We start from the raw sequence: 14,919 nt of genomic DNA, 5'->3' as shown, positions 1-14,919 counted from the left end.
AGGCAGGAGGATGGTTGAGAGTTTAAGACCACCTACGTGAGCCCAAGGCCATCTGAACTGCATAGTCAGAGCCTGTCTCAAAAAGACAAAAAAAAGTTTTTAAAGGTGATATAATGTGAAAGAATGCTATGTTTAGTTATCAGTTATAACAAGAACTTTCCTTTGTTATGAACCTATTATATACAGCAGATTCAGCATTTGAGTACATATTATTTCTTAAACTTTTAGGGGGCAGTATTTTAAAAATGAGAGACTTTTAGCAAATCTAAGGTAAACAGCAAACAGTTAAAAGAACTCAGGTACTTAACTGAAGACATGTAGCAACTGTTTGGGAGCTGGTTTAAAACCCATGTCTTACTGCATGTTTTATGCTAACATTTGGCCTTTGTTGAACTATTGGCATGGTGATTGTAATTTATACGGCAATCTATCATGGCTATGTTAAAGATTTGCAAATTATGTGGAAAGTTTTGGAATTTTAATGCTTACTGACCCATACATTTAGCAGATAAATTGCTAACAGAAGTTATGTGAAATACAGATCTTTGGGTTTCCGAAGGTTTTTATCACTATTTTTATTTTATGCTACCATTCCTCAGTTATTTTGGAATTTAGCACTTAGGCATTTTCTTTTTTCTTTCTTTTTTCTTTCTTTTTTATTTTTTTATTTATTTTCTTTCTGTCTTATTTAGACTGTTAAAAAACATAATTGACCATTTAAGAAACCATATAATAATAAATTTTGTTATGTAGTAACCAAAGAATGTAGTGTATTTTTATGGAATAATATATTAGTTTTAGTATAAACTCATTTATAGTAGTATACTACTAGGCATGTTATCTAATATTATGATACTAATGATACTTTAAAGTTCATAGAGAAATTAAGGAGCATTGCTTTATGTCTTTCTTCTATTCAAATATGAATAAGGCTTGTAAATTTAAAGATTTAAAATATTTGCTTTAAAAAGTTTTTTAAATAAGTTCCTTCCAAACATGTGTTTTGCTCTCTTATTCTGCCTTTTTAAAAATTTATTTTTTCTTTAATTGGGTCAGGTGGGCAGAAAAAGAACTGAACATGATGAAGCTTTTCTTTGATAATTTGGTATACTACATTCAAACTGTAAGAGAAGGAAGACAAAAACATGCACTGTAAGTACGTCTCAACTGTGGTCAATATATTTATATGTGGATTGTCTTTCCTCTGAAAAATAATATTGCAGCATTTCTATGTTGTATACAGTAAATAAACATAACAGAAGGTTTCATTTGTGTAAAATTATAAGAACAACAAAGACAAATAGAATTTTTTTGCTTGAAAAATTTTTATATTACTCTTAGAATTCTTACTGAAAATAACTTATGTAACTTCTTGGTTAACTTTCACTGTTGAGTTTTGCATTAGTATGATTGCATTACATAATGATTGTATTAATATTGGGAAGTTGGTGCATATAGATAACATGCCTTGAAATTTTTTACATTCCCCATCCTCTGCTCCCACTCCGTTTCTTGTCTGCTTCTCATTTTCAAAAGATCTGTCTCCCTGTTGCCTATGATCTTTTATTTTCCTGTTTAGTTTACTTACTCTTTGGATTTCTTACATAAGGGAAATGATGCTATATTTGAGTTTGTATGTCTGATTTATTTCACTTACCATGGTCTCAGGGTGCATACATTTTCATTCTGACTCAGATTTATCCTTCTGTACAGCAGAATAGTACTGCATTGTGTATATGTAACACATTTTCTTTATTGAGTTATCGTGTTGATGGGCATGAAGACTGCTTCCAAGACTTAGCTCTTATGAGTTGTGCTACTGTAAACATGGGTATGCTTATATTATTGTAATATACTGTCTTAACTTTCAGGAAGATATTTGAAAGGGGATAACCTAAATTGAATGGAATTTCTGTTTTTCATTTTTTTAAAGAATCTTCATACTGATTTCCATAAGTTTACATTTGAACAGACACTGTAGAAGAGTTCCCTTTTCCTCTGCACCCTTGCCAGTATTTGTTATTTTGTGATTTCTTAATGATAGCTGCTCTTTTGGATTTTGGAGTAAGATGAAGTATAATTTAGTATAATTTAATGAAGTGTTAATTTCTGTTTCTCTAATGATTAATGTTGAGTGTTTTATATGTATTTACTGTCTATTTGTACTCATTTTGAGACATGTATCATTTCAATTGACTATCTGTTGATTGGATTTTTTTTTAATTTGGGGGTACCTAATTTTTTTGAGTTTTATTGTAGTTTTTAGTCTTCTGAGGAGTAGCTGCCAAAAATTATTTTCCTGTTGCTATAGGTTGCCTCTTCACTCACTCTAGCTTTCTAATATAAACTTGAAATCTAGGATTATGATGCATCGTGCTTTATTCTTGTTGCCCAGGATTACTTTTGTTATTCTAGGTCACTTCTGATTGTGTATGAATTTTAAGATTGTTTTCTATAGTTCTGTGAAGAATTCTTTAGGCATTTTGATTTGCTTTGCATTAAATCTGTATATCATTTTTTGGTGATAAGGCCATTTTGACAATACTAATTCTGCTTGCCTGAGAGCAAGGCATGTTTCCATTTTGCTGATGTTCTGTTCAGTTTTCTTTTTCAGAGCAATGTGGATTTTGTTATAAAGGTCTTCTAATCCCCCTTTGTTAGGCTAATTCTTAAGGACGTAATTTTTTTTCAAGCCACTATGTATGTTTTTCTCATTTCCTTCTCAGTGACTTTATTAGTGGTGTGCAGAAATACTATTGATTTCTGTGTGTTGATTTTTGTATCCTGCTATCTGATGAATTTACTAGTTCTAGCAGTCTTTTAAGATTTTTTGTCTTTTATGGAAAGGATCATGTTGTAAGTATACTTTGATTGCTTCCTTTCCTATATGTATCTGTTTTATTTCTTTCTCTTGCCTGACTGCTTTGGCTTAAGTTTCAAGTCCTATGGTATACTGGTGGACAGCCTAGTTGTGGTTTTATCTAATGTTCCTCCAAAGCGTCATGCAGTCATAGGTGGGGCTTTTCAGAGCTGGCTGGATCTATGATGTGTTATACTGGGATTAAGACTGTGTTGTACTACATTAGTGTACTGATTGGAATAGCATAGTTTCAGGTATGGGAATTGGAAATGTCCACACTGGATGTAGATGGCACTACTCAAATGGCCTGTAGTCTGGATGGCATAAAAGGAAAAGGAAGGCTTGGGTTTGCTGCTGCTTCTGTTACTGCTGCTTGCTGCTTCAGTGCCATCTGCCTGCCACAGCATGGACAGTTTCTTCTCTGCAGTGCCCCTCTACTGTGCTACTCTGCTTTGGAACCAGCTGACCAAGGACTAAACCTCTTCATGCTGTGAGCTGAAATGAACCATTCCTCCTTTTAACTTTGGCTGCCATGTATTTTGCCCCAGCAACAAGAGAAGTAACTAAGACACTTGTCTTGGTCCTTACTTCAGAGGAAAAGCTTTCAGTTTTTCCTCATTTAAGATGATGTTGGCAGTGGGTTTGTGAAAAATGGCTTTTATCAGCTTGAGATAAGAGATCCTCTATATCTATTTTCTTCAGGGTTTTTATCACAAATGAATGTACACACACACACACACACACACACACACACACACACACACACAGTCTTTTTGACAGATTTCAGGCTGCCCTTGAGCTCACTTTGTATCCCAGGCTGATCTCAAACTTAGAACAGTCCAACTGCCTGGCTCAGATGTTGAATTTTGTTAAAACCTTTTTTTGTGTCTATTTGAAATGATACTGTGATTTTTTTTTTCCCCCCTCCTTCCTTGTGGTTAGGTGATAAATTACATTTATAGATTTGCATATGTTGAACCAACTCTGCATCTCTGGGAAGAAACCTACTTGGTCATGATGTGTGATCTTTTTAATGACTTATTACCTTCTGTTTGCTAGTATTTTATTGAGAACATTTGTATCTGTGTTCAATAAAGAGAGTGGCCTGCAGTTTTCTGTTAGTTGAGTCCTTGTCTAGTTTTGGGATAAGGTAACGCAGCTTACAGGAATGAGTTTGATGATACTCTTCCACTTTTAGTTTCATTAACGTGTTCAGGATGGGCTGAAATTCAGGTCTCATTGCTAGGCAGCTCTAAATTTGATTGGTTTTGCCAGTAGCATCAGGCGGCTTGTAGCTCTACTCAGGGTCGTTGACTACAATAGTGTAAAGAGAGCATTGATTTAGTAGACTAAGTGTCATCTTATTATAATTCTTTAAGGAAAACTTCAAAGTGATTTTAAAAATTGTAATACAGCTAATTTGTGGTACAGCAATGGAGTATTTGTAAGACTTCCATGTTAAAGTTTATAGAGAATCATTGATAAATTATGAATATAAAATTTCTTTAGTGAAATAAATTTGAGAGTTATTATAGTATTATAACAATTTTTAAATTGGTAATCTGGAGATGTCGCACAGTGCCGTCTGGCAAGTTGTGAGGTCCTGAGTTTGATTACCAGTTACTTCCCCTCCACCAAATTGGCATGAATAGTATTAATATTTATATTTGAGCAGTAACTTGAAATTCAGGTAGTTAGATTTGGTTCATTTGTAGACTTTTTATTAATTTTATTAGTGCAAAGCGTAATAAAAATGATGAAATCCATTTGTACCAGCAGTGTTACAAGCCAATGGGACAGTTATGTCAATAGAACAATCATCTATGTACCACTGGTACTGACAGTCAGCAGGAACATGTTAAAGTGTTTGAAGACTCTTGGCATTAAATCTTATCTGAAGTTCTTGCAGAATTCAGTCGTGAAACCATTTGGTACTGGGTCTTTCATAGTTGATAGAATGTTAACTGCTTCAATTTTATTGCTTGTTAATTGGTCTACAATATTTTTGTATTTGTTTGGTCTAGTTGTCATAATTCCTGTGTGTTTAAGAATCTATCCATTTCTTCTGGAATCTCCAATTTATTGGGATACAGGATTTTGAAGTAGTTACTAATAATATTCAGGATTTTGGTGCTGTCTTTGTGACTTCACCTTTTTCATTTCTAATTGCTTTAATATATGTCTGTGCTTTTTTTGATACAATGTCTATTTTGTTTATATTCTTGTCTATTTTGTTTATATTCTTTTAAAGAACCAGATGTTTGATTCAGTCTTTGCAACCTTATTTTTTAGTGTTAACATAATTAATTTCTGCTCTGATCTTTATAATTTCATTGCCTGGTACTAGCTTTAGATTTGGATTGTTCTTGTGTTTTAGGACCTTAGGTTATTTGTAGGGGCTGGCTCAGTTTTTCTGATGTGGGCATTCACAGTTACCAGCTTACATCTTAGGGCTTTCATTTGCCCCACAGGTTTTAGTATGATGTATAGGTAGTAGCATTTGGTTCTTGGAACTAATATTTCTTTGATTTCTTCTGTGACCCATCAGTTACTCAAGAGTACATTGTCTAGTCTTCATGTTTCTGCATAGTCTGTACTTCCTTTTGCCATTGATTTCTAGTTTTATTGCACTGTGACCTGACAATATGGATAGAATAATTTTGATTCTTTTGTATTTAACCACAGTTTATGGGCTAGCATGTGGTCTATTTTAGAGAAAGTTCCTTGTGCTGCTCGGAAGAATGCATATTCTGTTGTTGGGCAGAACACTGTATGTATCAAAAGTCTTTGTTAAAAGATGTGAGTCAACTGTGATCTTTGTTAATTTATTAAATTTATAAGTTTTTAAAATAAGTTTGTGGAATATTGAGTGGTACCATTGTGTGTCAGTGTTTATTTGATCTTTTATGTCTAGTAATATTTCTTTTCTGAAGTTTGGTGTGCCAGTGTTTAGTGCATATGTATTTATAATTTCTTTTGCTTGGTTTTTGTTTGCTTTTTGAGACAAAGTCTTGCTATGTAGTCCAGGCTGCCCTAGAACTCACTATGTAGCCCAGCCTGGCCTTGAATTCGCAGCAGTCCTCCCACCCCAACCTGTGAGTGCCAGGATTACGGGTATGTGCCACTATATCAGCCTATATTTATAATTCTTATTGCTTTCTGTTGAATCATCTCCTTAGGAAATATGTAGTGACCATCTTTGCTTTTTCTGATCAGTTTTGGCTTGAGGTCCACTGTATCTGAAAATAGTATAGCTACTGCTGCTACCTATTTTTTGGCTTCCTATTACATAAAATATCGTTTCCCATCCTTTTTTTTTTTTCCTGGTGGTACCGGGGATTGAAGTCATGACCTCAAGCTTGCCGGACAGGCTGTTATGCCACTGAGCTAAATTCGTGGCCCCCGTTTCCCGTCCTTTGATTTTTTTTTTTTTTTTTTTTAAATATTGGGAATCGAACTTAGACCTTGTATTTGCTAGGCAGGTGCTGTGCCACTGAACTATCCCTGGCCCCACCATCCTTTGATTTTTACTCTGTGAATTTCTTTTTGAATTAAAAGTATGTTGTACACAGCATTGGCTTGCTGTTTATGATCTGATCTGCCAATCTCTCTGTCTTTTGATTGAGGAATTGAGACCATTTGCATTAAAAGTTATTACTGAAAGCATTAACATATTTCTGTTACTATGTTATTTTTGTGTTGCACCCTCCTTTTCCTTTCTTAATTGCTTACCTTACTTGACATATACATTAGTTTAGACTCTTTGCCATTGTTGGCTTTATTGTCTCTTTCAAGGGTATCCTTGAGAATTTTTTGGAGTGATGGTTTGATCGTCATGAGTTTCTTGTATTCTTTGCTATAAAAAGATCTTATTTCTCCATTAATTTTAAAGATAGTTTTGCAAGATATATTTGTCTGGCTTGGAAGTGGTTTTCTTTTAGGGATTATTACCCCTTCATCCCATGTGATCCTGGTGTTTAGAATCTATTTTGAGAAATCTGCTTAATTCAAATGGATTTATCTTTATCAGTGATTTTTTTGCTTTTCTCCATTTTTGTGTTTTTGTTTTTGATGGAGTTTGTTTTGTTTTTATTTTGAGATAGGATATTGTTATGTAGTTCAAGCTGGCCTTGAACTCACGTGTAGCCCATGGTGGTCTTGAACTCTCATTGTGGTCCTGACTCAGCCTCCCAAATAAATGCAGGGATTATAGGCATGCACCACAGTGCCAGGCTTCAACAGCTTTTTAAGATTCTGTCCTTATGTTGGTTTTCTGGGCTTTTGTCTATGATGTGTTACAGAGAGGTTTTTAAAAATCATGGCTATTTGGACTTTTTTTATGCCTTACCTATATTTTATGTTCTTTCCTCACTGTAAATACTTTACATTTTTGCCATTCATATTATCTTGTAATTTTTCAATAATTTTTATTACCTAACAGATATTTAAACTATTTTCCATGTTCTTTTGTTGTTTTTATCTCTGAGTATATGGTCAAGTATATCAGCCCTATCTTCCAGCTTTGACAGTATTTTCACATTGGTCACTTCTGCTGCCCATACTTTCAGTAGAATTTTCCTGAATTTCTGTTTAATATGTTTTTCCTGCTTGGTAGCTAGTCTCTATTTAAGGCAGGTGAGGCAAGGACAGGCTGATTGGAATGGGTATTTTTGAGCTCTCGTTTGCAAGGCTGATTATTTTCCAGGTAGGTGTTGGTTTTAGACAACAGTGGTATTAGACACAAAGAGAAACCAAATATTGACATACAACAAAATGTCTACTACATGCCCTAACTATACCATTCTTATTAGAAAAGCATTTAACAATGATAGCATATAGTGAACTAAATGTTTAGTGATTAACAAACTGAATAATAAAACTTGTAAAAATAGAGGACGGGGAAAGGGAAAAATGAAAGAAGTAAAATTTAATACAGTAAGTCTCCGACAGAAAAGTTCAAGTTGTGAATTTTCACAGGTATACTGTTTAAAACTCACTTTGTCAGCTTATGAATGAACTCAACTTAGGAACAATTCTGCTGGGATGGAACTTGTTCATAAGTCAGTGACTTGCTATAAAGAAAAGGAAGATGAGAAGGAGATGGCAAAAATAAAACAGAGGACACTTGTGGAGTAAAAGAAATTGGTAGATAAAACTAACAGGAACAAACAATAGAAGAAAAAACACAAAAAGCAGAATAAAGAAAACGAAAGGGGAAACAAACTCAAACCGTTGAAAACTCAGAGAAAAAAAGACAACCAAAATAAGATTTTGATTAAGAGGTTAAATTCTACTGGCTTCTGGTATTGAAATCCACCAGATATTTGGGAGGAATTGTGACTCACTAACACCTATTCTTTTTCCACACTCCTTTGTGATTATTGAAACTTGCTCAGCTTTTCCTGCTGAGTGTTTTGTGTCAGTAACATCTGCCCTAAAGCTGTGTTCACTCCACCTGTTCCCAGTTTTCATGTCCTTTATGTTTCCCAAGTCATGATTTTTTTCTACTAGCTTTGCAGCTTGTGGGTTTATGAGTTATCATCCCCCTACTGTGTGGCCCCTCTCTTCTGTTATACCTTACTTAGGCTGTGGCAATTGTCCGAACTGAGATGTACCCTTGATCTCATTAGTTTTATCACATGGAGGTGGGCAGAGGGGGATATCAAGCAGTCTGCTATACTTAATGTCTGTGCCGTCAGATCTAGTCCCCTTTGAAAGTGACACATGACTGCTCTGGTTTCTCAGCTCAGAGGATAGAACTTTTTACTTCTTATTCTGGGCTAAAACTTCTCTGTGCTGGGGGCGAGGGAGAGGTTTGTGTCTAGCCTGTGTTCCCCATTTACAACTGTCTTTTTGGTCATTTCCTACTTGGTCACAGTAGTAGAGTGATTCCATAAGCCCAGAAGTGCATTTGTTGTATAGCTCAGTTTTAAAACAATTAACTGCTTAAAATAGCTTCTAATTAAACACTCTCAAATAAGGAAGGTGCTACCCTGCATTTCTTTGCCAACTGAGCCATGTGTATGCAGTCACTTACAGAGTAAAAAACCCTGTGTTGTTTTTGCAGGTCACAAATAACCATAGGCTTTTCTTGGTGGTACTGCTAGGGTTGTATTCCATTAATGAGGACAGTTTTTTTTCCTGGGAGCCCTGGTCAGGTTTCCAAACTGCTTCATTTCTGTCTGCATGGTGCTCTGGTTCTCCTGCTTCTGTCTAGTTCCAAGTTTTCTTTTTATTTTTTTTATTATAAAAAGATTTAAGATAAAAGAGGACATAACAAAACAGATTAGAACAGAACAATTTAAGAAACATAGTATTTCACCACCAGACAACCTGACATAACAGTAGCTACCATAATGTCTCTTTCCTTGAAATATTTGAGTATACTTTTGTACACTATAGTATCAAACATAACAAAATAGTGTAAAATTATTCAAGAGAATGAAAATATTACAGGGTATTCAGAACCAACTAACGGGAAATGAACAGTGATTACTATATTATCTCCTTGTCCATAAAAAATTTTGTTTATACTATCACACATAATAAAATCCAGTAAGATACAACATAATAAAACCGACGGAGACAGAAGAACAAAAGCATGGTAAGACTTCAAAACAAGATGATATTAAATCATCACTAGCTATTATAATGTCTTGTTTTCTTCAGAATAGCTGTTCATACCATCACAGACAATAAAGTCAAACAACCCAGAGTAAAACCATTCTAACTAATGAATGTAAACATTATAAGGCTTCAAAGAAATATAATGAAGAATCATGATTATCACATACTTTTATGTATTCTTACCATTTCTTACACTAGGGAGAGTATATGGTATTTATACATGTGAGTGTGATTTATTTTGCTTATGTGTATAGTCTCAAGCTGCATCCACTTATTTATAAATATCTCAATGTGATCCTTTTTTATAGCTGAGTAGTACTCCATTGTATAAAAATACCACAACTTTTTTATCCATTCCTCAGTTGATGGACACTTAGGTTGTTTCCAAGATCTGGCTATTACAAATTGTGCTGCTATAAACATGGGTGCACATATATCACTGTGGTATGATGTTTTCAGTTCTTCTGGGAATGTACCTAGAAGTGGAATAGCTGGATCAAATGAGACTTCCAGTCCCAGCTTAGTTCCAAGTTTTCTTGTGTGTCCAATTTCCCAGAGATCTACTTTTTTTTCCTTTACCGTGTTATTTTCTAGGTGTCTTGATTCTAGGTGCGGGATAGGCTGATTTCATTGTTAGTGTCATCTTTACTGTCAGTTTTAATCTCCTTCACTATTGAGATTTATTGAAAGTTATTCTTAGAGATCAAATTAAACATTTAAAAAGATAAACATTTTTCTAAAATCAACATCATTGTCTTTAGTTTTTTAGGATGGTATCATAATGTATTAGGTTCAAAATTTGTCAATATGTACTTCCAATAATATATTTAACAGTTTATTTTTAACATAGTTAATTTGAAGTATTTTTCTCTATTATATAGAGAAAAATACTGCTGGATGCCAGCAGTAGGAGATTTTATACATATATGACATTTAAAAACTGGTGGTAAAAGTGATGAATATTTTATTGTACAATATACAAAATATTTTGTGGGTACTGAAATCACTGGAATAAGTGATTTAGGATGAGATTTGAAAGAAATCAATTAGAAGTAGTACAGCTATGTTTAAAATTTCTGAATAAGCTGCATGTGTAATTCGTATTTATACTGTTGAACTGATCGGTGTAAACATGTCCATATCAAATAATTTTGTTGTCAGTACCAGTATATCACTGAATGAGACAGGGAATCATACTATGGGGGGGGGGGAGGAAATCATACTGTTTATGGAGAAAAATCACCATGTAGGAAACCATCATAAGTACACTTAAGTGCTAATCTGCCCAAAGGTATAGACTTTAATATACTTCCAGAAATGAATCCACTCGTTTGCCCTAGATTTTAGTGCATCCTTTTAGAGAAGCACTGTTTTCCCAGTCACCATAAAACTCTTAAGCTAAGAGACTGGGAGCTTTTGTGTACTCTTTATTTCCAGTGATGTATGATGATGATAAAAATTACCAGTAATGTAGACTGATATCCCAGTCAAAGATTTCACTGTTCATTGATAATTATTATATGACAGGTAAGTTCTACAAAAAAACAAAAACAAAAAACCTCAGTATGAAGTTTTAACTTTATTTGAAGATACACAGGAAATAACTATTTCAAGATAGACACTTTCATTTTTCAACTGAGAACTGAAGTTACAAGGTATATATCAGTTGCCCAAGGCTGTATAATTATAAAAAATGGAGCCAGCCTTTTTATACCCATCCAATGTTTCTTTCTCTTTTTTTAAATTTTATTTTAGAATAAAACTAAGCAAAATAAAACAGCATAAAGCTAATTGATACAAGACAGTGTGACACAGGATTTTAAAACAAGATAATAGGAAATCTGGGGCTGGGGATTTAGCTCAGCGGCATAAGCGCCTGCCTTGCAAGCAGGCAGTCGTGAGTTCGATCCCTGGTACCGATAAAAACGAAAAAGACCAAAAAAAAAAAAAAGAAAACAAAACAAGATAATAGGAAATCAGCAGTGGTTACCATGATTCCTCTTGTGTTCAAAATAGCTGGCCATATGCCCAGACACAGTAAAATCAAAGCAGAAACAAACAAAACCAATAAAAACAAAACAATGAATGCAATACAGGACTTCAAGATAATAGTAAATCCAAAATAGCTAATATAATATAGCTTGTTATTCTCAAAATAACTGCCCATGCCATCTGACACAGCATCAAACAAGATAAAACAGAATAAAATCCAATCAAACAAAATGAGGATGATACAGGATTTCAAAACAAGCTAATAGGGAATTAACAATGGCCACCACTTTCAGAAGATCTCCCATATATGCTGCGTTGAGTATTGTTATCCTCTGAATAGATGATTAGGCTTTAGGCCTGCAAAATCAGTGAAACACTAAACACTACAAGCATTAAGTTGTGTCTTACCTCATTAGCCATCATCATAGCCTTTTGTTTCTCCGGATCAGCCGGTGGCGGAAGTCGGGCAGGTGGAGGTGGCTTTTCTTTTTTCCCTTCGGCACTGGTATCTGACTCTTCCAACCAGCCCGTGCATGACAGCAACTCACAGGTCTTAGCTTCTTGCTGACACTTCTCCCCTGCAGTCCACTAGTGGCGAATGGCGTCAACCCATGGGAGATGGCTGGCATCTGGCTCTCCCCCAGTCAGCCTGCTCAGCCAGTGTTTGTATAACTCATATATATATTTTTTTGGTACCGGGGATCGAACTCATGACCTCGCGCTTGCAAGGCAGGCACTTATGCTGCTGAGATAAATCCTCGGCCCATAACTCATTTTTATAAGTACTACATTGTATTTCCATCAACATCTATCTTAATACCAATTATATTCCATTTCTTTTCACAAGTTGACCTCACAAGTACTACTATTGTATTTTCTTCTTTGTTGTCGTGGGTTTTTTTTCTTTTTCTTTTTTGTTTGTTTTTGGAGACAGGGTTTCACTATGCAGTTCAGGCTGGCCTTGAACTCACTTTGTAACTAGCTGTAGTTGAATTTGCAGTTCTGCCTTATCCTTTAGAATGCTGGGATTCTAGACATGTGCTAAACCAGCCCAGGATTACTGTTGTTTTGATAATTAACTTTGAATTTATTTTTTATGTGTGTCAGTCTCCAGCTTGCAGGTTCATTCTTTATCCATGTTAAACTAGGAAAGCATTATGGTGTTAGAGGAAATTACATGAGCATTGAAACTGTTTTATCTTATTTCAATTGTTTTTCCAGTAAATTCTAGTTATTTTATGTATTTTTATAGGAATGAAATGATATAATAAATCGTATCTAGCACATAGTAAATTTTCTACAAACTGTAGTTTCCTCAGTAAAACTGTACACAGTATGAAACAAAAATTTTGCCCTTTAACCCTGTTTAGATTCTATCCTGCCTGAAAAACAAAACACCAGTGTCTTTCACATACTATCCTGGGCCCTCTAAAATCTAAACTCAGTTAACATTTCCAGTTTCATTGTTTAACAACTTTTAAAGGCACTTTATTCTGTGACTCTTACCAAATTATTTTTGTAATTTTTCCTCCATTCTATAAACAAGATGCATTCTCTTAAAACCCATAAAAATTACAACTATTTTTCAAAGTCTGTGTCTTTCCAGTTACTCCTCTTGAAGCAGTATTTGACTGTTTTTAAAGCATTAGTTTAAACCAGGCTTAGAGGTGTACACCTGTAATCTAACTGTTCAACAGGTGGAAAAAGGAGGATTACACATTTGCTACCTGCCTGAGCATCTTAGTGAGACCCTGTTTCTAAAACAAAAGTTCAGGAGTTGTAGCTCAGTGATGGACAGCTTGTTTAGCATGCTGAAGACCCTGGGTTCAATCCAAAATACTGTGAAAATAAATCAATAAAAATAAAGCATTAGGCTGTCCCTAAAGTTTCATGCCTTTATAGGAGACTATTATCTTGCATTTCCTCTAATGTCAGAAGTTGTGGATTAGAAGTTGTCTGTGCTGGTGTTAACTTTGAGAGATTCCAAGATATTTTCCTGGTGGGTATTTCCAGTTGCCTATGGTTTCTGATGGAGCAGGCAGGGTTTTTGGAAGTGTGGAGCCAAAGGCTAGACTACCGAAGTTTATACAAGAGAAGACAAAGGGACTGAATTCATGCCTTCTACAGTTTTGAATCCCTCACTCGAGGATGCAGGTTTAGGGGGGAAAGTACTTTGACTGTAAAAACATTTTGCAAAGGGCAGCACTTCATTTCTCTCTTGTCCAGTATTGATGTCCTGTAGACTCTCAGAGGAATGCATTAACCAAAATAACATAGCTCCTTAGTTGAAGTACTTGGCCTCTGCCACCAAACCTGTCTTTTTATTTAAAGACTATTAAGAACAAGTAAGCTATTAAGCTGTGAAGAACTGTTCTTAGGGCCTGGGGATTTAGCTCAGAGGCATAAGCGCCTGCCTTGCAAGCAGTCAGTCGTGAGTTTGATCCCTGGTACCGATAAAAACGAAAAAGACAAAAAAAAAAAAAAAAAGAACTGTTCTTAAATTTTAGCTGTGTAGCATTTTAAGCTGTTAATTATTTACTACATGTCTTTCCTTAACACCTCCCCACATGTATTACATATATTTTAATCTTCAGAAGGGACACTAACATTAGTGAAAATTTGTTTCCCTTGTTAACATTACTAAGAAATACTAAAGAGAAGCAAAGACATATTAAGTAAATTTAATTTTTTTTTTTTTTTTTTTTTTTTGGGGTCTTTTTGAGATAGGGTCTCATTATGCAGTTCAGGCTGGCCTTGAGCTCACTTTGTAGCCCAGGCTGGTCTTGACTTGCAATGATCTGCCTGCCTCAGCCTCCCCAGTGCTGGGATCTTTAGAAAACTTTTTTTTTTTTGTCTTTTTCCTTTTTATCTGTACCAGGGATCGAACTCACGACTGCCTGCTTGCAAGGCAGGCGCTTAGGCTGCTGAGCTAAATCCCTGGACCTCTTTAGAAAACTTTAATGTTAAAACTTTGCTAGTGAACCTAAGATAACTTTTAAGAAGCTGATTCCTTTTGGGAAATTAGGAAATTTTGCACTTGAAGGTTATAGGAATTTTGTTTTTGGTTTTGTTTCTTTGGTCATATTGTGAATTGAACTCAGAGGTGTTCTTTCTTTGAGCTATTTGTATATTCCTAACTGTTTTTTATTTTTAATCTTGAGACAGGGTCTCCATAAGTTGATACGGTAGGACTTGAACTTGAAATCTCTTTGCCTATCAGAGTTCCAGGATACAAGTGTGTGCCGCCACTCAAGTCAGGAAATTGAATTTAAGAGACCCTCTCAGCTGGGCGTGGTGACACATGCCTACAGTTTCAGCACTCAGGAGGCTGAAACAGGAAAGTGTTCCTGAGTTCAACCTGGGCTACATTGGGAGACCCTGTCTCATGAATGAATGGGGATATAATGAGTGGCACATTGCCTGCCTGGCAAGCATGAGGT

At 35.1% G+C, this 14,919-nt stretch overlaps 1 protein-coding gene across 9 annotated transcripts in view; it reads left to right on the top strand.

The window, feature by feature from the left end:
* Usp34 (ubiquitin specific peptidase 34) overlaps positions 1-14,919 on the top strand; it is a 246,358-nt gene that overhangs the window by 94,924 nt on the left and 136,515 nt on the right. For all 9 annotated transcript variants that reach the window (XM_063229478.1, XM_063229475.1, XM_063229480.1 and 6 more), the window contains one exon: positions 1,057-1,152. In XM_063229478.1, the coding sequence (XP_063085548.1) occupies positions 1,057-1,152 (96 nt within the window). The remainder of the gene's footprint in view (positions 1-1,056; positions 1,153-14,919) is intronic.

Source organism: Cavia porcellus, unplaced genomic scaffold, assembly GCF_034190915.1.
Source record: "Cavia porcellus strain 051 isolate PalLab524CR breed Dunkin Hartley unplaced genomic scaffold, mCavPor4.1 scaffold_18, whole genome shotgun sequence".
Classification (NCBI taxonomy): domain Eukaryota; kingdom Metazoa; phylum Chordata; class Mammalia; order Rodentia; family Caviidae; genus Cavia; species Cavia porcellus.
This window is presented reverse-complemented; position numbering and strand designations above follow the sequence as displayed.